This window comes from Pelobates fuscus, chromosome 5 (genome assembly GCF_036172605.1).
Source record: "Pelobates fuscus isolate aPelFus1 chromosome 5, aPelFus1.pri, whole genome shotgun sequence".
NCBI lineage: Eukaryota > Metazoa > Chordata > Amphibia > Anura > Pelobatidae > Pelobates > Pelobates fuscus.
This window is the reverse complement of record NC_086321.1, coordinates 114,393,982-114,418,858: the sequence shown is the minus strand read 5'-3', so window position 1 is coordinate 114,418,858 and position 24,877 is coordinate 114,393,982. Positions and strand designations below refer to the sequence as shown.

At 38.1% G+C, this 24,877-nt stretch overlaps 1 protein-coding gene across 1 annotated transcript in view; it reads right to left on the bottom strand.

The window, feature by feature from the left end:
- The window catches only part of ADAMTS19 (ADAM metallopeptidase with thrombospondin type 1 motif 19), a 227,737-nt gene that overhangs the window by 176,212 nt on the left and 26,648 nt on the right, over window positions 1-24,877 (bottom strand). The window contains exons 3-4 of the mRNA XM_063456413.1: window positions 8,062-8,224; window positions 763-935 (exon numbers count right to left, since the gene is read on the bottom strand). Of these exons, the coding sequence (XP_063312483.1) occupies window positions 763-935; window positions 8,062-8,224 (336 nt within the window). The remainder of the gene's footprint in view (window positions 1-762; window positions 936-8,061; window positions 8,225-24,877) is intronic.

Sequence of the window (24,877 nt, the reverse complement as noted above, 5' to 3'; positions counted from 1 at the left end):
AGTATGGCAGTTATCAGCTTAGTGCAGGGGTGACCAAAAATTAGATCCCCAGATTTTAAGAACTACAATTCCCATGATGATTTGCATGTCTTTAGAATATCAGTGCATCACAGAAGCTGTAGTTTTAAAACATCTGGGGAGTCTACCTTTTTGGCACTCCTGGTTTAGAGTATTTCTATTAATCTTAAAGGAGCACTATAGTGCCAGGAAAACAAACTTGTTTGTTCACCCTCAGGGCCCCCCTCCCGCTGGGTGGAATGTATTAAAACCCCTTCAGCCACTTACCTTTCTCCAGCATCGGGCTCCCTCGGTGCTGGGGAACTCTCCACCCCCTGCCGACTTCAGCTGCAGAGTTAAAACTAGAGAGACCTGGCACCCAGACCACTCCATTGAGCTAAAGTGGTCTGGGTGCATATAGTGGTCCCTTAAGTGATAAATTATTAATACCATAACCAGTTTATAGAATAAATGTTGACGCTGTAGACCAGAATAGGTTTCTCCTGATTGGAGATCTCTTCCTGGTGTGATGGGTGTCTACATGTAACTGCCTCAAAAAAGTTATTCCTTTGGGACTTTTTTTTGTTTTTATATTATTTTTTTTAATCATTACTATAATTTTATTTGCATGTTATTTAAAGCATTATGTCTAGAACACATTAAAAGCATAAGGTCAATTTTTTTCCTTTGGTTTATTTCTACATGTTTAACCTTCATACAGAACACAGCTTACATGCAAACACTTACGTACTGCAATATATTTACCATATTTAGGATTGTGAGAATGAATTTTCGAGTTGCTTCTGATCCATGATAAGAGACCATAGCTGGATCTGCAACCACCACGGTTTCTATGTTGTATTCTTGCGACTGTTTATAGGAATACCTCTTTCCTCTGCCAGTTTCCGGTGCTTTATAAGGTTTAGTTCTTTTTTTATCTGTGAAACACAAAGTGTGAGTTCTGTTCGGTTATTTGGAAACATTATTGTGCTCTGGTTGGAAATGATTTAATTACAAGCTACATAAATAGCAGGAGGTTAATGGGGTAAGATGCAAACCAAGCGAGCTCCTTCCGAGTGGAATATTCAAAAGCAGCGAAACAAATTGGAATCATATATCATTCTTTGACACACATATAGCTGCCAAACATAAACCCACTTATAAGCATTGTTGAAATTCCTCAAAAGCTACATCAGAATGTAAATGAAGATTGTAATAAATTATGTGAAACGGCAAATGACCATAATTACCTATATCATTCTTCTTACATATTGATATTCCCATATGAATATTTTTTATTGAAGTCCAAAGATACAGTTTGCCATATAATATCAGTGATTCATTGCTAAGCTCCATAATAAGGAATTGTAAATGTAGATTAAGTCATGGGGATTCTATAACATGGCATGCTGTCTCTACTACGGCTTTTAGCTATTTAATGACCCTTAATTCTCTAGTGGCAAAGATCCGATTGATTAAATCTTGACCCAGGCAAAATTTAATTTGCTGCATTTGTTTCACGTGGCTGCTAAACATAAAGCTTTAGGATATAGAAGCAGGGCTCAACATTTCAAATGCTGAGCTCCTAGCCGGGCCGCAAATGTATTTATTATCTTAAAGCACACACAAATAGCACATTGGTTTTAATACTTGTAATGCTTAAGACATGAAATACTGGTGTGTAAGTGAATGTAGGTATGCATTTTTGTGTAGTGTCTGTGCATGAATGAAGGGGAGTATTTAAAGTGTGTTTAATGAAGAAGGATATGTGCACTCACACCCTTCCAATGTCACTTTTCCTTATCCATGCCACCCTTATATATTAACTTCCCTCACCCACACCTCCTTCTACTCATTCATGTTCCTTCCTATGTGCCCCTTTTTGTACCCATCCATGCCATATGTCTTCCTGCCCTTTGCTTATCCATGTCCCTTCTTCTAGCCATTCCAGCTCCTATTCTCTATGTCCCTTTTTTACCATAGTCCATGTCACGAATGCACCCCACTCCAAAAGGGTGCGTGACTTAGTGCTGGTGGCGAAAGGCTTAAAGTTCACTATTTGTCTGCACTAGACTTGAAATAATGATTAAAAAAACCCTTAGCACCACCCACACTTAACCATAATAATGTAAATATTACTATTTTAACACTGCCACCACCAAAACAATTTATAAATGGAATATCTTGGTCCCCCAGGTAAATCACAATAAAAACCCACCCCACACAATACCTATGCAATTCCAAAACACTCATTAATTGGTCTCTTCAGGTAACAATTTTTTTACCAGACAAAGGCAGAACAAAAAAAGTCACAGTGCATACAAAAAATAGATTACAAACACATTATTTACACCAACAGAGAAAAACAAAAGGGATAAATGATCAGAAATCCTAATTACTCACTAATTTTCAAAGTAAAACTTCTGCCCATCGGGTCTCTGGGAAGGGAATGTGGTGATTCACTCAGAATTTGATTTTGGCCCCAAGCAAGTACAATAGACATCTAGACAAATCATTGGATATATACTCTCTGGAATCATCTCAAGGTAAATATAAGGTGTACCTATAGAAACAATTAGTGACCACCCACTTGTGTTCCAGACCAGTCCAAATAGAAACTTTTCTTTCTATTTTCTCTTTTGTACTTGATAATAATTGCATCTATGAATTTGTTACAATTTTTCCATTCCACATTTCTTACTTGTGACCTAATATAGCGAACATCACAATTTCTTCCATACGGCTTAAGTTGCGTAAATCATTGTCACGGGTTGCAGGGTCTCTCTGTGTCCCTTGGTCGCCACTTCTCTAATCCTCCACTGGTCTTGGATTCAGCTACAGCATACAGTGATTCTAGTCCTCTGGAACCTTGTAAAATTCCCCCCAATTTAGTGTTTTTACTCTCGTATTGGGTAAAACAAGAGTACTGTTACTGGTAATCCTGTTGTGCATAGTTTCCCCAATATAATGGACGCAACCAGTCGTATTGGGTAAAAGAAGCAATCTGACTTTATTAGGCCACTCGGCTTGTTACGCCCCTAGCATGGGGTTTCTAATACAAAATCACAGAGTTTCCTTCCCACAAGCCATTGTGTTTGACAGATAATTGAGCTCCAATTAAGCTAATCCAATTATCTCTCAAATAGGAAAACTGACATACAATTTTTACATATCACCAAATACATGACAACAACATCGGAACCCCACAAAAATTATATTCCCAAATAGCCCTGATCTGAGTGCACAACATATCCAAAAAGCGCTCAGATTGGTTTGGTAAAACAAAAGTTATGTTCGTGCCTGGTAGAGGTGGTAATGTCCATTCCAAAAAGGAGTTAATTTGATAGTATGGCATACAACCTAAATTCCGCTTAGAAGCTGGGACCCCCAGCAGAGCTACTCTGTAAGGCGTGAAAAGTCACACATAAGTGGCCTGGAAGTCTGGTTTCAGCACAAACTAACTGCACAACAGCTTTTACATAATATAATTAACACAATAGCTTTCATCCAGCTCAACATTTTACATAATAACTCAACATTAACACAATGTGACCCCATGTCCTATATATCATTTTAAAGTCTGTGACCAAGCCCATAGTCATGGGTTAGTAGGCTAGCTGTTATGCCTCTCCAGCAGGCGGTGGCACGAGAGCTTATGTGGCAATCATGTTTAGGCTTGATTAGAAAATTGTGCTTGTCCTATTCTAAATATAATAAAAATAAGACTTAATTATTAATCTGTGGGTAAGTATTAAGGTTTCTTTTGGATATGATACTTAAAAAAAAAAGTGTTTTCTTGAAACTTAATGGCCATAAACATATCAAAGGGCCCCGTATCCAAGAGGGAATCTAGAGATATGGCAAATTATAGAGTTAGTTTATATTGAAGGAGACTAAGAGGCAACTCATGTGGGCATTTCACACCTTGAAGAAGCCTTGGGATTATGTAAATCGACTAGTTGTATCATACTAAATCACACATTTGGAACTGTTAAGATTGGGTAACACCCACACACAGAGTATAGGAAAACAGTAACCAGAATGAAGGAAATAAAGAGAGAAAGGTACGTAGAGTGGCCCGGTTAACGTGTGCCCTAGACAGGTGAAAATACAAAGTCAAAATAGAAAGCCAAGGTCAAGGACACCAGAGATACTCAAAAACAAAACAACAAGCTGAAGTCAGGGAACCAGAAATACAGAAAAGTCAAATACAAAGCTGGGTCAGTAACAAGAAAACAAATAACAGCTACTCAGTACGCACTCTCGGGCAGAATAAACCACAACAGGACAATGATCTCCAGAAAGAGGGAAGTTTAAATAGGAAAACAAAAATCTTATTGGACAGCATCATCACCATGCACCAAATCACACAAAGGGGTGTGATCTGTGAAGGGCAGATAATGTATACCAATAATATGACCAGTCACTTTAATACTATGAAAAACCTACACCTACAGGGTTCTGTAATTTACAAGGAGTCCTGTAGGTGGCGCGAGGATGCCATAATGATCTGGAAGCCTCGCCAGAAAACAGAGCGTGCAGTGATTGCTCTGCACGAGGAGCAACCGATTGCCGCACAACATTATCTGTGACCGGGATGGCGTGGGACCGGAGACTTCATGGTTGCCGGGCAGCACCCCCTGGAAGCCGCATGTGCAGCGCGGCACGCAGAGGTATGCCAGCAAAAGGCAGATACATTTCCAAAATATAATTGCACACATGATAATTCTGTGATCCTATAGATGATGGCCACCCCTTATGTCCTATGAGTGTTATATGCAACTCCCTGCACTTATAAGAGAGTAGCGTATGTTCATTGTCTCGTACTAAATTCCCAAGCCCAATCTTAGGTAAACACTATAGGAGCCTATTCCCTGGCATACAATTTTGTCTAGCCCTTCTTAATGTAAGGTTCACTCACTGTGACATTAGAACAAGGAGTAGGGGAAATTCCCTAAGGAATTAAGAAACAATGAATGGTTTCTTTCACATCATCTTGAAAAAAATAAATCTTTTGATTGCTCATTTAATGCACTGAAATCATATAAAAACATTTGTTTCTAATGCTGAGAATGATTTAAAATTACGTCTAACATGACACACTATATTTTCTCGACAGTAATTATTTTGGAATTTCCAATGACAGAATCTAAAGCTAAGGCATTAAAGAAAAATGGAAAGATACAATTAAAGGCTAGAAAACTATCACATTTTAATTTTGCATCTATGAGATTTTTTTTACATACCTTTTGAAAACTATTATGGTTTTGTAACACAAATTTGTGCTCAATAAAAATAACAATATAGCATTAACATCAGAATAGGTTGTTTCTGGTGTTTGGAACACTTAGAATCCTAATGCCTCTTTGAATGTATTCTTGCAAAGTCACTCATTACAGTTCCAGCTGCCACAATACTGAATTGCTAGTAAAATAAACAGAGGCACTTTCTAAAACCACATAAACTCCACCTTTGCATCTCATAAGCCCGTTTGGGGAAATGTAATATTTTGCATTGACTAGACAGTCTAAAATAATTCATTAATACTTTCTATGTGGTCTGGTGTTCTGCATCCCAGAACAAATGCATAATTGTATGGGCATTATGAGGTATTTGTGCTTTTTGAGAACAATTTCAAGAAAGAAATATTACTTAAATTTCACCTAATATATTACTTTAGACAATGAGTTAGTTAAAGCTTTCTAAAGTCTATATATTTATATACAGTTGTGCTTAAAAGTTTGCATACCCTGGCAGAAATTGTGAAATTAGGGCATTGATTTTGAAAATATGACCGATCTTGCATAAAAATAAAAAAAATTATTGAAGAATAGTGATCAGATGAAGCCATTTATTATCACATAGTTGACGTTGTTTGTTTTTAAATCATAATGATAACAGAGATACCCCCAAATAGCCCTGATCAAAAGTTTACATGTTTGTTATGGACATACAAATTGACAAAGGTTAACATGGCAATTAAACATTTATTTCCTACACCTGTGGCTTTTTAAATTGCAATTAGTGTCTGTGTATAAATAGTAAATACATGTGTTAGCTCTCATGTGGATACACTGAACAGGCTAGATACTGAGCCATGGGGAGCAGTAAAGAACTGTCAAAAGACCTGCGTAACAAGTTAATGGAACTTTATAAAAGCATATAAAAAGATATCCAGAGCCTTGAAAATGACAGTGAGTACTGTTCAGTCACTTTATAAGAAGTTGAAAATTCATGATACCAAGCCAAGGTCAGGTAGACCAAAAAAGTTTTCAGCCACAACTGCCAGAAGAAGTTTGGGATATAAAGAAAAACCCACAGGTAACCTCAGGAGAAATACAGGCTGCTCTGGAAAAAGACGTGGTGGTTTCAAGGAGCATAATACGACGATACTTGAACAAAAATGAGCTGCATGGTCGAGTTGCCAGAAGAAGCCTTTATTGCGCCAAATGCCACAAAAAAGCCTGGTTACAATATGCCTGACAACACCTTGACACGCCCCACAGCTTTTGGCACACTGTAATTTGGAGTGACAAGACCAAAATAGAGCTTTATGGTGACAACCATAAGCGCTATGTTTGGAAAGGGGTAAACAAGGCCTATAGTGAAAAGAACACCATCCCCACTGTGAAGCATGGTGGTGGCTAACTGATTTTTTTTTTGGGGGGGGGGTGAGCTCTAAAGGCACGGGGAATCTTTTTTGATGGCAAGATGAATGCAGCATGTTATCAGAAAATACTGGCAGACAATTTGCATTCTTCTGCACGAAGGCTGCTCATGGGATGCTCTTGACTTTCCAGCATGACAATGACCCTAAGGACAAGGCCAAGTTGATCCTCCATTAGTTACAGCAGAAAAATGCAAAGGTTCTGGAGTGCCCATCACAGTTTCCTGAACTTAATATCATCGAGCCACTCTAGGGAGATCTCAAACGTACGGTACATGAAAGACGACTAAAGACTTTGCATGACCTGGAGGCATTTTGCCCAGACGATTGGGCAGCTATAACACTTGCAAGAATTCGGGCCCTTACAGACAAAAGACTGCATGCTGTCATTAATGCTAAAGGGGGCAATACATTTAAGAACTAAGGGTATGCAGACTTTTGAACAGGGGTCATTTCATTTTTTTCTTTGTTGCCATGTTTTGTTTTATGATTGTGCCATTCTGTTATAACATACAGATGAATGTGAATCCAATAAGAAATTAAAAAAATGTGTTTGGCCTGCTCACTCATGTTTTCTTTAAAAATGGTACATTACCAATTCTCCAAGGGTATACAAACGTTTGAGCACAACTGTATACAGAAGGACTATGATATGGGAATTAGGTTATTGGAGTTTCAGCAGCTTAATAAAATTAATTTGTACAGTTTTAGGTAAGCAATTTAATCAATGCATCCGAATCAATAAACTAATTCTGTAGTCCAGCATATTGTTTAGCCACATTGAGACCTTGGATGGCGATGATGAGCTGCGAATGGTGAGCTAAATAAGAGAGTGCTGAAAATTATTTAGGAAATACTCATCTGGAAGAGTATAGCAATACTATTCATTAGGAATAATTGTAACTATGACATCATTTATTAAAGGCACATGTTAAGCACCAAAACAACTTCAACTTAATGAAGCCGTTTTGGTGCATAGATCATGCCCCTGCAGTGTCACTGCTCAATCCTCTCCCGTTTAGGAGTTAGTTAAAAAAAAAAACCTGTTTATTTATGCAGCCCTAGTCACACCTCCCCACATCTCATTTTAACTTTCTTTTCAATCAGATCTTAGAGCACAGTGTGTTTATTAGTTCTTATCTTATGCTCTTAATTGAACTTTAATCAAACACCTAAGGATGTTGCATGCTTTAGTACTCTATTAACAGATCAGAAGAAAAGAAAATCTACAGGGTCATGATGTATACACCAAAATTACTTCACTACGCAAAACGTGTTTGAGTGGTTAGTGTCCCTTTAGTTGTGGCAATATCACACAGTAAGACTAACATAGAATCTTAATAGGTAGCTAAGCTATGCATTATTATTTTTTCAGTGCAATGTAGATTGACGCATACCTGTAACTCCACAATACGGGTGATTGAACATTTGTTTTCCTGAAGTTTTGTCTTCTGCAGACCTTTTACGCCTGTAAACACGGTGTGCATGACCTATTACAGCCAGTGTGCGGTTTAATGGCTCGATATATATGAAGTCATCATTTATTTGTACAACACCCATCTAAAAAAAAAAAAAAAGAAAGAAAAACGACAAAAGTGTAAGCAAAACATTTACAGATGTAATTCTACTTAGTATTGCCAAAATCTTTTTTTTCTTCTTCGGTTTTTCTATCCAGTAACTAACTTATATGAAAACTGATGGAAACTATCACACAAAGAAAATGTAAAATATAAAAAAAGTAGAAAAAAGCAAAAAGCACACTCTTTCGCAAAGGACAAGAAGGGCAGCAGGTGTCCCAACCAGTCCAGGGGGCATTCTGGATGGCTGTCCATATATAAAGGAAACACAATGGCATTACATGAATTGTGGGAAATTAAAGGTCCTGCTCCTTATAAACTAAAAACAAACAGCTTCCTCTTCTGCCTTTCACGTCCAGTCTGACGTTGGTGGTGCCCGATTGTGGTTCAATCAAATGCAGGCAATGCAGATAGAGGCAGAAAAGTGTTAAATGATCCCAATTCTAATATGTAGTGAAACAAGACTGATTCAATGCAGGCAAACACAACCCTATGCAGATTTTACTTTCACCCAGAGCTTATCATAAAAGATGCCTAAAATCCTAATGTCAAAGGAATTACCATATCTATTTTACTTCTATGTGAATATATTCCTTTTTAAATTCTCTATTTTAAAGAATGAGTTAAGCAGACACACAAACAGTACATCTAAAAAAAAGCATAAAATGTTCAACGTTTAGTACAAATATTAAAATTAAAATCACGGAGAAAGGGAAAAACAATAAGTGTAGAGGGGAAGGGGAAATAGCTGAGCTAAACTAAAGCAGTCAAGAGATCCATTAGATCATTTTCTTGAATTTTCATTTTAACCTCCCTTATTGGTGGGTCCATAGTGTGCCCACAAGATGCTGCTAAAACTCTCCTAGCTTCCTAAGTTATTTTGTTTAAACAGCTTTTGAGCTCTTGTGGGAAAGCCCTCTATAGGGTTAGATAATACAAATAACCAAGGGTCTAAGTCGGATTAACTTTGGAATATAGATTACAATAAATCGCTCGACCACTGGGCAGGTCCACCACATTTGTAAATAGGTTCAGTGCTGGACGATATAGCACCAACAAGTATCAGAGGGGGACTTACCCAAATGGAATAAGTGTATGGGGGATGTATGCCATCCCATTAAATGGAGTTGGATAAGATAAAGCTATAGATAAGGGCTATGACAGGGGATAAGGAGGCAGGAGGGCTGTAATGAAGGATGGAGGGAGCGTGGGGAGACAAGCTTGCAGAGCTACAAAATCAGAAAATGTCTGTCGCCAGCGTGCAGTGTGCGGTGATGACACATGTAAAGTATGCACAGAATTTACAGTGTTTCAGGCTGCCGAAGACACATGTTCCAGGGTTGCAACTAGATCCCTGAACACAAGTGCAAATATCTTTGTATGTGCAGTGTTTTCCTTCCTCTATGACCACCTCTAAAAGCAAAAGTGGTCATGCATGTTAATGTAACCCTTTAAACGTGGGTAAAAAGCAAAAATATGCATCAGAGTTAAGACCATTTTAAAAGAAGATTGGGCATGTCTAGCTCAACAGCCAAATGTAACATTAATTATACAATACAAAACAATAGCTAAGATGGTTAGAGTCTCATTGTAAGTGCTATAGAATATATATATATATATATATATATATATATATATATATAAAATGATATATAATGATAGTTTAGCTGTTTAACCTACTTTATAATTAAGCTCTGAATTATTTGTCTTATTTAATTGTTTATATAATGTTTTAATGTATAAATACATTCTTGTGCAAGACAGCAGTACATTTCTCAGCAATTTTTTAAAATGTATATTTCTTTCCTTTCCTTTTAGCCCCAAGGTTCAGTCTGTGCACATCACCATGGGAATGTTTAAAAAATATATATATATTTTTTTTTTAAAAAAGCACAACACAACTACAAAAACTTAAAATTTCTTCCAAGTCCATATTTGTATCCAGTTCATCGGAAGATACTATATAGATATGTCAATCAAAACCATTTGTGTCAGCAGAATCACCCCATACACTGCTCCTCACCACATCTGGATGGGATTCCTAACCACTGAAACAGAATCTACCATATGAAAATCATGAAAATGAATTTCAAGCAGTAACAATATAGAAATCAGCTGTTAGGCTGCTTGGCTGGAAAAAGGGTAACCTTGAATCTCATATTTCTTACATAGATGTTTCTGCTCCTTTTTTTTGTTGATTTGTCAGAGAGAAGAAAATATTTTGCATATAAAGTTTTGTATTTTCTAATCTAAGTATAAAATGTTTTATTTCATGCCATGACAATGACATAACACGTATACGATCTGTCTATAGTAATCAGCTGCTGGCATGTGTGTGAACTTGCTTTATTTATTTCAGGGATTTGCAATGTCTCCAGGGTCCCATTACTGGGAACGAGCATGTTATACTTGTCCTAATTATGCCCCTATCCATATTACTAAAAGACCAATTTAGTCCAAGTTTCTATCAAAATTTCAACCAATTTTGCAATTCTAATATTTGCTAAAGAAAAAAAAAACCTGCAAACTCAGGTTGTATGAAACAATAATACAGCATAAATATATAACAACTGCTCTGGAACTCGGATGTTCATAAACATTTATGATTGCCTACATTTTTGTTTGACTTTCTGAAACTAATAAAGAGGAGAAAAGTTGGAAAAATATTAGACTCTGTGGAAAAAAAGAGGAACAGGTCAAAAAGTCTCCAGTCCACTATTCCCGTATAAAGTCTCTGAGTATGTTGTGATCAGCCTGCATCAGTTCTTATCAACACCAGATGAATTACAAAGAATCCTTAACACAGCACATTAGTCACCATAATTCTTCAATTACATAGAAGATTCTGTTGAAAACTCTGTGATAAGACAGGTTTTTTTTCTCTGTTGAGATGCTAGGTTTAATTTCCAGAGCTCTGATCCAGACAATATTTTCTTTTTGTTAAAGTGGCACTGTACTGGATAACTAGCAAAGTCTGCCGCTGAGGGTTGCAGTGTCCGAGGTTGCCAGGCAAAGGTGAGTTTACATGCGCAAGGTCTATGAAGGATCCCATGAGCCTGTGATCAACAATTAGTAGAAAATCTTGCCCTGCATAATTAAATAAGCCCATGTTTACAATTTGGCAAGGTCGGGTAGGCAACACATGCGACATTATGGGTCCTTTCTGCTGTGCCTTTGCATATTCATGTTCTTTGCATGTCGAACAAAGACTCACAAAGTCTTTAATCTCATTTTAACTCCAAACACCTAGCCCTATAGTTAGAACATAAATACTTGCCCTATAGGCAGCGCCCAGTTGGGAGATGGACAATATTTTTTATTCACGGATGTCAGTACAAATGGAAAATACCATTAGCATTCAAGACTGATAGCACTTATCTATCTAAAGCTAACCAGATAACCCATCTGTGCATAGTGAGAGTCAAGAGGCCCAGAGACAGTCATAGTAAAGCTTTTTAAGCCTCATCAGTAATACACATTTAGTAATTCCTGCAGTGTGCAGGGCCCTTGTATGCTTCTCACTTTTAGCCTTAGAAGCAGAGGGGTGAGAGACACACTCAAACATCTTGGTCAGAAGTGAAACAGCTTGCCGGGGTTTGTAACTTCTCACTCAGGAGGGTCTCGTTGGAAACACAGACATTTATTTTTGGAGCTGACTTGTACAAATAGCTTCCTCCCAGTGTGGTGTATTTTATGATGTACAGATTTTCTTTCCAAACTAAAAGCACTAGAAAACAATGCACTTAACACAATTACCACATTGCTGTAGACGCAGTTTAAAAATCCATCTGGTCTGAAATCAAACATTTGTTCCAAAACTATTAATTTCTGTCATCAAATGTATAGTCTGAATATGGATACATCTGTTTCTTTGCAATGAGTTTCTCAGTGAAATAATAACAGCAGCTTTCAATTCACAAAATCTCTTTTTGTTATGTACCAAATGCTGGTTGTATATGAGTCTCATTGTTCGTTCCCCTAAGCCTCCTTGTCTATGTTTCAAATTTTTTTTCCATTTGTGTGAGTTTGGCATATCCATGTGTATAAACATGTTTTAATATATATTAATTTCCAGGCCTCTAATCCTTATTTTATCTATTATTAAATTTTGTTCACCTTCATTATTTGATTAAATGTAGTTTTGTAGGCTTAAAGGATCACTATAGGGTAAGGAACACAATCATGTATTCCTGACCCTATAGTGTTAAAACCACCATTTAGCCCCCTGGGCCTCTCATGCCTCCCTAAATATAGCAACATTTTACTTGTATTCAAGCCTGAAGCTGTTGCTCTGCATGCTGTTTGACTCAGAATATCAACCTATCTGCTAACATCATCAGAGGTGGTGGCCTGATCCAATCACAGTGCTTCCCTATAGGATTGACTGAGACTGACAAGGAGGCAGATCAGGGGCAGAGCCAGCAAAATTCAAACACAGCCCTGGCCAATCAGCATCTCCTCATAAAGATGATTTGAATCAATTAATCTCTATGAGGAAAGTTCAGTATCTGCATGCAGAGGGAGGAGACACTGAATGTGTGGATGCATTTTAGGCAGCCATGACCCAGGAAGGATCTCTAACAGCCATCTAAGGAGTGGCCGGTGAAGTTATCACTAGGCTGTAATGTAAACACGGCATTTTCTCTGAAAAGACAGTGTTAACAGCAAAAAGCCTGAAGGTATGATTCTACTCACCAGAATAAATTCAATAAGCTGTAGTTGTTCTGGTGACTATACTGTCCCTTTAAAGTGTAATTGTTACTATCAAGATTTAAAAGTCACTTCTGAGATTTACATGTTTATTTGCTAAAGTGGAGAATCAAACTGGAGGCCAAAATAGCCAAACTGTCAACAGACGTAATTTGCATCTCTATGGACCTTGGCATGACTTCTGTGAAGTTAGACGGGGGTGCACCGAGCAGCGCCAGGTGTTTCACCAGACGATGGATAATGGTGAGTAAACTTGGTTATAAAACACTTTTTTAGCAATTATATTGGGGGGAGAACCTAAAGAATAATGTCGGCATTATTCTATTGAAATTAGAAAAGGTTTGGAGAACACACTTGCAAAAGGTAGTATGTCCAGTCTTATTTAGTAAACACTTAGTCACAAGCTCTGGCCAAAGTTAGCATTCATATTTGTTATTTTGCAGTTTTTTTTATGTGATAGCAGCAGCCTTATATATTTTACTGCTCTAAAATACCCATTTTTTTGATGTCTCACAAGTACAACAGTTCCCACCATGTGCAGGTTTTATTGTAAGTTACAGAGTCAAATATAAGGCTTGTCCATTTCAGGTTTTACACATTAAAATAGGCCAGTAAATGTACTGTGCTAGTTCTAGTAAATGTATAGATTGGGAGAAAAACCTAGTTAAAAATATTTTTTTTTCCTACCTGTCCAATACATTATTGGCAAATACTGTATGCTGAAGAATTAACTGACTAGGGGTGCAAAAATGAACTTCCACAGGCAGCCCATCTCCTCTCCACACATAGCAACCACAGCGCATGTGCTTTGGTTGCTATGGTAACACTCTAGCTGATGCTGCTAGTACTGTCTAAGGAGTATAGGAACAAAGTGATTGACATTACCCTGTCCAAAACGTTTGCATGCTAACAATAAAGCTAGAGTGTCAGTGTCACTGAGGAGGTTTGCCCTGCTAGGGGAATCATCTCCAAGCAGGGCAAACTCAATGAGGCCTGCAGGTGGCAAGGGAGCAGACTGGAGGCAGGTGTTATAGAAGTGTAACACCCATCTTTGTGAGGACATAGCAGAACTGTATTGGAGAGTATGGTGAGTCGTAACTGGCTCCATTTAGTTTACATGGCATGCCAGGTAAATTGAATTATTCTCATAGAATGTTGTACACATATATGGTTAAATACTATATAGATTGATGTTTATAAGGAACCAAATGCAGGGGCATAGCTTGGAATCACAGGTGCAAGAATCATAGAAGGGCCCCCTTAACGCACTCATTGATACATGTGCACTGATACTCATTGACAGACACACAGTCATTGGCACACAAACTGTTTAATCAATACACATTTTCAGTGACAGAAACACACACACTCACTTACAGACAAACACACACACTCACTGACACACATTGACAGTCACACACTCTCAGTGATTTATAAAACACTCAGTGACAGACATAACTCACTGAGAGACACTGACAGACACACACATATACACTGACAGACACACATACACAGCACAGTGACAGACACACACACAAACACAATGACACACACTCTCACTGATTTGAAACACACTCACACATTAATTTTATTTATGGTGTTTTTTTTTAGGCCCATCCATCCTCCCTACTTATGGTAGAGCTGTAGTGTGGCTTCTCCATGGGGACTAGTGGGGATCTTCTCCCTGGGGTCCAATGGGGATCTTGTAATATTCCAGTTCCTTACAGCTCCCGTGTGCGCTTTTTAGTGATGTCTGGGCTGGAGTGATGTCATATTCTGGTTCCCTGCATCACAAGCGCAAGGGAACAGTATGGAACAGGAAGGACATCAGCGGTCCCTTGCCGCTTCCTGCCTCCTCTCTCCCCGGTATATTTCAGCAGAGCAGACACATGCCGTCCAGGTAAGCAGGTGCCTACTCTGCCTTACTGAATAAGCACCTGCTTCAGGGGCCCCCTGTGACAGTAACAGGTCATTGGCCTGTTCCTCTCGGCGCCCTCCACAATTTTTGCACTCGCTGTCCCCCCATTAGTCACACTACTGGATGCATCAGCAGGGATCGACAGGGCAGCCAGGCCACCTAGAGTGATTGGCCTTGTCACAGCTGTGACCCCTGTGACTGGTGAAGTTCCCCCACTGGTTAAATGGTATCTGTAAAAAATACAGGTTCTTAGAAATGCCACCTAGTTATTATACTCATTACCAAGGTATGCATCATTGTAAGCCTCTGATAAAAGCAATTTATAACAGCCGCTATGAACTCTAGATTTTTAAAGCTCACAAAATAATTTTATTTTGTATTTGGCTTGAGAGGTACTAAATCAATACTGAGTTAAGTTTTTGAGGCTGTACTTTTCTGGCAATTAGCCCGTGAAATTGTAATCTATCCCTGTTGAGGAGTTTTAACTTGATTAAACTGTTCCTTATTGCTGTTGTCCATGTGTAGCATATGCATTTATAGGTTTTTATTTAAACTGAATTTAGATCAAGGTACGAAGGCATGAAATTTCATTTAAAACATGGAACCACGCTATTTTTTAATATATATATATATATATATATATATATATATATATATATATATATATATATATATATGTATATATATATATGTATATTGAGAGAGAGAGAAAGAAAATATGAAGCAAATTAACATGAAAAATGTACAATAAAACGACTGTATCTATAATATATGTACTCATTCTAAATTCATTATATGTTAATTTGGTCATGCCTTGCAGATTTCACTTATGAAGAAAATACATTAGAATATTAGAAGGGCAGTAACTATCCTGTGCCTACAAGCACCTGAGATGTAAATCCAGTCTTGAAATTTACAATACCTAACTGAAGTGCTTTAGTGTTTCACCAAATAATATCTCTATTTAAAGACTTAAAGGGACACTCCAGACACAAATACACCTTTAATGCACTTGATAGATTTTGTCCTTATTAATATGATGTGGTTTTTGCATGCTCAAATCTTTACAGTTTTTGCACACAAAAAAATAATGTTTTGCAGAATGCTACATCATAACTCTGGCTCCATAGCTACACTCCTTCATGCTAGAAAGAGTTCCTTATCAATTTTCAATTCACAACCTGAGTGAAACGTGTCAGAGAAACTACAAACAAGTATTGATATCCTTATTTATTGTAGGCCTTTCCCAGGTGTCCTACTTCTTATGCAGGTGGTCTTGATATTCAGATCATTCAGTGCTATCAGTGCCTGATCTGAGTGCATACATTTGATAAGGAAGTATTTTTCTGGCTTATGGTGCAGAATTCTGCAAAACATTTTTTTTTTTTATGTAAAAACTATAAATATTTGAGCGTGCAAAATAATACAACATATTAATGAAGCCAAAACCAATCAAATGCATTAAAGTAGCATTAGTGCCTAGCGTGTCCCTTTAATTTGTCTTAGAAACCACTGCACTGATATAATGACATCATTCATTCTGAATAACCACAGATAAATATATAACATGCATCTCAATTATATTTCATAAGTAAAAGAATAACAAAAGTTAAATACAGATTTCACTATATAAACATATTTTAACATTGGTTGTATTAAAAGGCTTGATGTATGTTTACAGCTTTATCAAATTATACATGTGACAAAAAGCTTTTGAATAACTAGATAACTTGGTTTGTTGATTCAATTAAATAAGCATTTGAAAATAATCGCTTAGATTAACATGTCAGAATTTACATAGACCATGCACTCTAGCAGGATTATTCACTAAAGTGAATTCATCAGTGACCAGATTTTGTAAATCGGGCCCATACAGGCCTGAATTTGGTCTGAGGGCTGAAATCTGGGCCTTCGTAGCAAATCCGGGCTCAGAGAATTCAATTCCAGGCCCAGTTTTTAAAAAATCTGAACAAATTGCGCTAGCAGCTCTAGCAGTCAACCAAGGTTATATCTCCTGCAGCTGTCCAACTAGACCTACTTTCCATTTATCGGTTACATCCGGTTTTCCATGTATCCCTCCTAAAACCATGGAAACCCAACCGATTCCCTTCCCGTATTGTTGCTCCACCAACTCCAGTGGTTGTAGATGGCGCTGAGGAATTTGAAGTCCCAGAAATCATTGACTCCAGGCGTCGTAGGCGGAAACCTGGAGCATCTCTGAAAGGGGTATGGTCCAGAGGAACGATCCTGGGAGCCGGCCAGGAATGTCCACACACCTTCCAAGGTGTTCACCAAAGACACCCTGGTCGGTCAACCCTGTTTTGCTCCCTGAGGTCGCGTCTAGGGCAGGGGCTCTGTCATTGCAGAGCCGGTCACTTACCTGCTCCTGGGCGCCTGTGGCGTCCTCGTGGCAGAATGCTGGCAGTCACTGCTCTCCAACTCCCCTCTTCCGGGGCTGTGGCATCTCCTTCTCCCCCTCTCACCGCCGAGGTCCGCAATGAGCATGCTGTCAAGGCAAGATGGTGTCTGCCATGCGGACCCGGCGTTCTAGGTGGTGGGAGGGGAGGAGTTGCAGTCCTGACAAGAAGAGGCAGGTCAGGCACTGTGAGGTAAGCCAAGATGGCGCTGCGTCCTTTGCCTCTTTTTGTAGCTCCTGTGTGCCCCACCTACTGGTGGTAGGTGGCCTGTCATGTGATCCTAGCTCTCTATTTAAACAAAGCATGCCTTCCAGTCAGTGCTTGGTTATTTTCCTTGCTCTTGTCTTCTTGGTTCCTGATCCTTGGCTCTGTTATCATCTACCCTTGCCTACTGCCTGACCTGATCCCGGATTAATCAACAACTCTTGCCTGCTGCCTGACCTGATCCCGGACTGATTGACTACGCCTCCTGCTTCTTCCCCTCTTGGATACCTCGCTTGGCTTCTACCCATTAAAGGCCTCCGTGCCACCACAGACCTTTCAGGACCCTGTATCCACTTCCAGGTGCTCCTGAGGGTTGTGATTGTAAGGGATTGCTGTACCGCTGCAATTGGGTTCTGTCACTGCTACAAAACCCCAGGTGGGTGTGACAGTTAGCAATGTAATCTGTGCTGCCTGTTAACTTTAAAGGGACACTCCAGGCACCCAGACCACTTCTGCTCATTGGAGTGGTCTGGGTGCCAACTCCCACTACTCCTAACCCTGTAAGTGTAATTATTGCAGTTTTTTTAAAAACTGCAATAATTACCTTGCAGGGTTAACTACACCTCTAGTGGCTGTCTACTAGACAGCCACTAGAGGTCACTTCCTGGATTATAGCAACTCCAGTTAACTCCAGCGTCGCTCAAATCCCCATAGGAAAGCATTGAAAATAGTTTTCAATGCTTTCCTATGGGGAGACCTTATGCGCATGTGCGGAATTGCCGCGCATGCGCATTAGGTTTTATCGGCCGGTGGGCAGGATCAGTCTTGCGCACCAGCCGACAGAGCCAGTAGGAGGAGCGGCGCGGAGGAGGAGACAGCGGCGAGGGACATTGCCGCTGCCTCAGGTAAGTGACTGAAGGGGTTTTCACCCCTTCAGTAACTGGGGATTGGTGGGTGGGAGGGAGAGGGACCCTCCAGTGCCAGGAGAACGGATCGTTTTCCTGGCACTGGAGTTTCCCTTTAAGATAACCAGGGGGCTTGTTGGATGTACTATCCATATCTCTAATCTTCATGTCTAGGGTACTTACTTAGTTTATAAGCCTGCTATAGGCTTAGACATGTATGCATAGCCTGCCTATATTATTCTCGGAAAATGTGCAGTTTCCTCAGAATGCCCTGAACTGTTGATTTCACTCTCCTGACATTGTGTTCTTATAACTGCCTTGCACTGATATGCTTTGTCTCTGTGTTTACCTTGCTAATGCTGTCGGGGCATCATAAGTATGCTTGATATTTTCATGCACATCAAAATAAAGAATACCATTTTTTTTTTAATAGTAAAAAAATTAAAATAAAATAAAATTAGATCCAATGGGGGTTGCTATAATGGAGGTATTGCACCTCCATATGACCTCACCTACAGGCATATCTACTAAACATTTAAAACAATGAGGATATGGGGCCTGTGAAATAACAGGGGGGAGGGGGAGGGGAGGGGGGGAAGCATAATCCTCCACATTGGGCAGGGGATAGTTTAAACGTTTATCATCGTCCACCATGTGGTCATTTAAAAAAAAAAAAAAAAAAAGACGACGATTATAGTGATGTAGATTGAGTCATATGCCGAAATCACAGATTTTCCAAGCTCATTCAAAACAATGTTACAGAATAGGTTGGACCGAGGGAATTCTGACCACATTTGGCATTAGTAAATATGAGAATTTCCAATGTGGTGGGAATTCAGTTGTTTTCACCAGATTTTGTACATTCAGACAATATCTGGTGTTTAGTGAATAACCCTGTAGGGCATGATCAGGCATATTAAAAACTTGTCATAGTATCCCTCTGATTCTCATTTCATCATGGTGTAATTTGGAACCTTGAAGTTACTAATATTTTCTTGCAGCAGAGTCTTCTATAAACTTGTAGGGATCTAGGTTAATGAAGACTAACCTGCCACATGAGAAGTGCACTAAAATACTATACTAATTCATATAGGGTTTTTCTTCCTCTGTATATATAAATTGTTTAATTTCATAGAGTGAGCCAAAACATGTCAAGGCATCACGCCAACTATGTGTTACTTGCTTTACCTCGGCTGTAGGAGGTTCTGGCAGCAAAGGAGACATTGGAGTGCTACAGGTAAGCATTCCAACTGTTCTTAAAGGAATACTATAGCATTAAGAATACAAAAATGTATTACTAATGCTATAGTGCTAACATCCATTTAGGTGACTGGGCCCCTATTGCCACGGTTAATAAAGTGAGTTTTGCTTACATTTTCTCCCTCATAGCACTGGTTTCCTGTGTGTAGCTCTGCCTCTGGCTGAGATCATTGAGATTGATGGTCTCAGTTTTTCTGATGCTTTCCGATAGAAAACCATTGAGAGGCTAGTGTGCATGCGCAGCAAGCCTCTGAGACCATTTGATTGAAATAGTGGAGTCAGTATGACTGCCACTAGAGGTAGGTTACAATGAAAACATAGCTATTCCTGCAGAACGACAATGTTATCCCATTTGACAAAGCCCTGCTGGGTGGGTGAAATGCCTTAGGCAAAGGAGGGTGTTCTCAAGGAAGCAAAGGGAAGCAGCTACATCAGTCTGAGCGGTTTGTGCTGGAGCCTTTGAGCTGAACAAATGCTGGATCGTGTAATTACATGGAATTATCTTCTTTTGTGTTATGAGCTTTACCTATTTGTTTTAATTTGATGTCTCAATAAATATTTACCTAAGAAAGAAAAGTTCGCATTTCCAGTCTAGTACAATTAATTGGATCCATCGCACAAAAGGAGATGATCCTTCCAACACTTTTAAAGTGAGAGTGACTTATTCCACTCTGACATTGTGAGTTTATTACTGAAAGTGTTTGTTTAATTGCCCTGAATCAAAACATTTCAATTTTTTGAACTAGATTTGTTTAAAATTTTGTCTTTAAGGTACAGCCCAAGGACATTTAAAGTCAAACACTCTTAAGTATATTTTATACATTTTTTGCACACCAACTTGTAGGTTTTATATTAGTACATAAGGATATTGGCTTTTATTCTGTGTTGGTTGCTGCACGATAATATTCACACTGTTTTTAATAGCACAAGCACTAATATACACAGTTTGTTTTGGTTTGCATGTAATTGTGCGCACCTTAAAAAGGTATCAGCACATTATACTATGTACTTCACTTTGAGATTTAATAGTTACTATGTATCAGCACCTGTTTTTATCCACTTATTGTTTTAGTTAATGTTTTTCACTTGCATGGTTAAAATGGGGTGTATATGATACCCACACAACTTCATTGACCTGAAGTGGTCTGGTATATTGTGTTTCTTTAAATGGTTTGAATACTCACTCTGGGAGGATGCCAGGGCAATGTTGGCACCATAACCACTACAGAGAGCTGTAATAATTATGATGCTTTAAAATCAGATGATATGTAAAGTTGAAGTACTTTAAAACTAACAGCAACACTTGCATAATTCTAGTACTTATTATAAATCATCAACGGGTAGAAAAGACAACATGATAAGTACTCATTTATCAGCTATACCCCATAAATTGCTAAAGAGACTCACATTTTGTGCTATTCTATACACAAGTTTTTGTTTTTTTTTAAGTATCCTTTACTTTTTATTCCCTTTTTGCCGTACCTCATCACTTCATTCTCCCTTTTGTAAATACACTTTGATGATTGTTTTATTTCCATTGTGCTTCTAACAATATACAAAGATCTTAGGTCCATATTGTACCTCTCCATCATTACATAGAAACAAACAGCTGTTTAAATCACTACTGCAAATTATGGATCAAATGACAACATTTGCATTAACCCGGTTTTGAATCAGAGTTAGAAAAATAAGTCATGTCATGAAGAGGTTAATGTTTTCATAAGTTTAGAAAAACGAAAAGTAGAATTAAAAGATTTTTAACATCAATAAATTGGCTATGGCATAACAGGATGTACTTTTAAATAAAAGTTGCCACTTGTGAGATTCACAGAAGTACAGATAATGAGAAGGAAACTTCTAGACGTGTTGCACTTGACCTGATTTTATTTATATGTGCATGCTTACAAGTGAATGCACACTTTTTAGGTGTCATTGATCAATATTCCTTAAGCTAAAGGGGTTAAACATGCTCTTATTATAATTTTGCAAGAAAGAAAAAGAGATTGAAAGAAAGATTACATTAACGTGGAGGTCTCCCATGAATGATTTGTTGGGAATACCTATTGGTGAATTGAACGGTTTTACACATAAGTGGCAGTGAATTGAGCAGTGAATCTGCAGGAGCATGATCTATACACCAAACCGGCTTCAGCAAGCTAAAGTTGTTTTAGTGACAATAATGTCCATTTAAAGTACAACGCTGTCTACAGCTTACCAAGGCCCCCAACATGCACTGAACAAAGTTTTTCAATTCAAGTGGGTATAGACAAAGGGGACTATTTGTGAATTTTATTATTATCTCTGTTATAACTATTTTTCTACACTTATACATGCTGTGTAAATGGTTTACTGAGGACAGTAATAAACACAAGCAGCATTTATGCTGATATGCCTACTGTTCTTATTGTTACTTTATTGCATTGCGTTATATTTTCATTTGAATATAATTTGGTATATATTTCATCATTGTTGTCTGATTAATTACTATGTGTGGGGTATTCATTTTCTATGCTGTGGGCTCCCCTGACAAGTATAAAATCACTGAGTCCGGGCAATGACTCCATTCTGTTAAAAAGAAAAAAATATATATAACTTCTGTATATAAATAATTTTAAAATTGTTCAATATGAAATAATTTTCCAATTCTGATTCAAATGAAATCAGAATTTAATGAATTTAATAATTCGGATAAGCTTATCAAATTATTTTATATTTTTAGATGATCTTTTTTTTTTATTTGTACTTAAGAGTTTTTGAGAGTTACTTCATTATATTTATGACATACAATAGACAATTGATGAGATAAAGCAAAATTATCTTGATATAAGAGTGAGATAAACATAAAAGAAAACAAGACAAAGGGAAAAATAACATGGTACAATATACATGTGGTACAGAATGACAAAAGGTTCACAGCTAGGCTATACAATTACAAGCTATATTATACATTGCAAATCTGGCAAACATGATTCCATACAATAACTAACAGTAGGCAGTACAGGTAAGGAATATCATTAGCCCAAACCTTACATCCAGAATGTCAACCAAAATTTCAACTGTATGTGAAACTGGAACTCTTTGTATAAAAAGGTGAGTCTAGATGTAAGGCAATCTAGGGAGAATTTGCCTGGGATAGTACCTTATATCTGTCAGTGTGGTCCCCATCAACATCCCTGGACAAAGTAACTGGACACATTGTTAGTTGAGATTTTTTTAGCAAATTGCGCACTCACTGTAGCTAGCGATGGTGTACTGTCTAATATCCACATTGTAGAAATGATATACAATCCTGATATAAGGATGTCATACACTACGGTTCGAGAGGTTTTGGACAAATTGTGTGGGGATAAAGGGGTGAAAGGAAAAGGTTCTCCCATCATGTTCACTATCAATGAGTTAATATTTTCCTAAAAGGGGCAACAAGTTCGCATGACCACCAAACATGGTAGATAGGTCCAGGTGCACGTTTGCACCTCCAACATGGATCTTTAATTCTGGGGTCCAAATGGTTCAATCTGGTCGGGACCATATATATAATTTTTCTGTGCTTATGGTATTCTATGTGGTAGAGCAAATCAGAAATACCTTTACTGCACATCATTCCACATTTCTCCATTTATAGTGATTCCTAGGACTTTAGCCAAGGCCATGGTGAAGATATGGGGGGAAGGTTTCCATCTGTCTTTATAACAAGTGGACATTAGGCCTCATAATGGGGATTTATCCAAACACAACACTTCAAATTCTGTCAGGATGAATTAGAAGCTGTTAGGAATTTATTGGGAAAATCAGACCGTAGCAGTGCCCATAATATGTTTCCTTGGGTAAAGAGAATTTGCCCTGTAGTTCCAAGAATATGAGTAAGAGGCATCTTTGAAGGAAGCATAAATATGTGTTATTCTTGCTTTCTTACACAGAGAGAAATGGAAATTAGGGATGATTAAAGATAGCATCAAGGGGGGTAGATTTGGAAAAGTGTTAATTTTTCAATGTCTCCCCCTTATAGATAGAAGAGTTTGAATTGTTGGTAGTATAAGTAGGTCAGTGCTTCACAAATATTTTGGGAACCAACAAAAAGCTGCAAGAGAAATACTATTAATGTGAGCTTCTTCTACTGCCATCCATTGTGGTGGTTGTGTAGTCCTATGTAGCCTTGTCAGTATGGCTAAAACATCAGCTTTGTAAAATGCTGATTTATCTGGGAGGTTAATAACACCCTCAATATATTGTTTTCTCAAAATTCTAGAATTTTTTACCCTCTCAGAAAAATAAAATTTCTTTCTGTATATCCTGAAAAGAGGATTTGGCAACTGGCATGGGCAATGAATGGTAAATGTATTTAAACTTGGATAATAAGGAAAAATGGAATGCTGTTACCCTACCTAACCATGAGAGATACTGCCAATATCTGAAGGAACTTTTTATTGATTGCCAAGTGGGCAAATAATTTGCATGAAAAAAGTCTGCAGGGCTTTTAGGAATATTGAAACCAAAATACTCTATGGCTTCACTCTCCAAATCAAACATAAATGATGCCAGTACGCTCATCTGCAATTCTCATGTCTAACCCACTTCCAAAGCATGAGTTTTAGTCTCATTTAGTTTGTAATTGGAAATCTTGCTATATTAATCCATTGGGATGATGTGTTCATGTTGCACCTTACAATATGCTGCATATTCGTCCCAGTATTGTTATGGAGTGTCAAGGTTTGGCAAACTTCAGGCACACAGCAATGCTTGTTGAGTAAAGCACTGGCTGTATTTGTGGGGTACTACCATGGACACCATACATGTTCAATGTTTTCCAAATTGTAGTCATGAACACAGATGTTCACCAGTTGCAATGATTTCTTCAAGTCTTTAGCTTTCATTTTAAGCGGTCATGTTTTTTGACCTCATTGATAAGTGTGTAGTGCATTGTGCCATTTGAGTCATCTTGACTGAACAAACACTTCTAGGAATTGTCTAACAGTGGACATATGAACATCTAAGCTCTCTGAGATAACGTTGCAACCCTTTCCTGCATCATGCAATGCAAACATACTTGATTGCAGGCCTTCTGAGGCTAGGCATGGTTCACATCAACAGATGCTTTTTGTGAATAGCAAACTCAAAATGTTTGAGTGCTTTTTAGACGTAAAACTAGCCATAACCCACACCTCCAATCTCTATTCATTAATTGGGTACCAGGTCTGTCAATTTGCAACTCTAATTACCTTTTG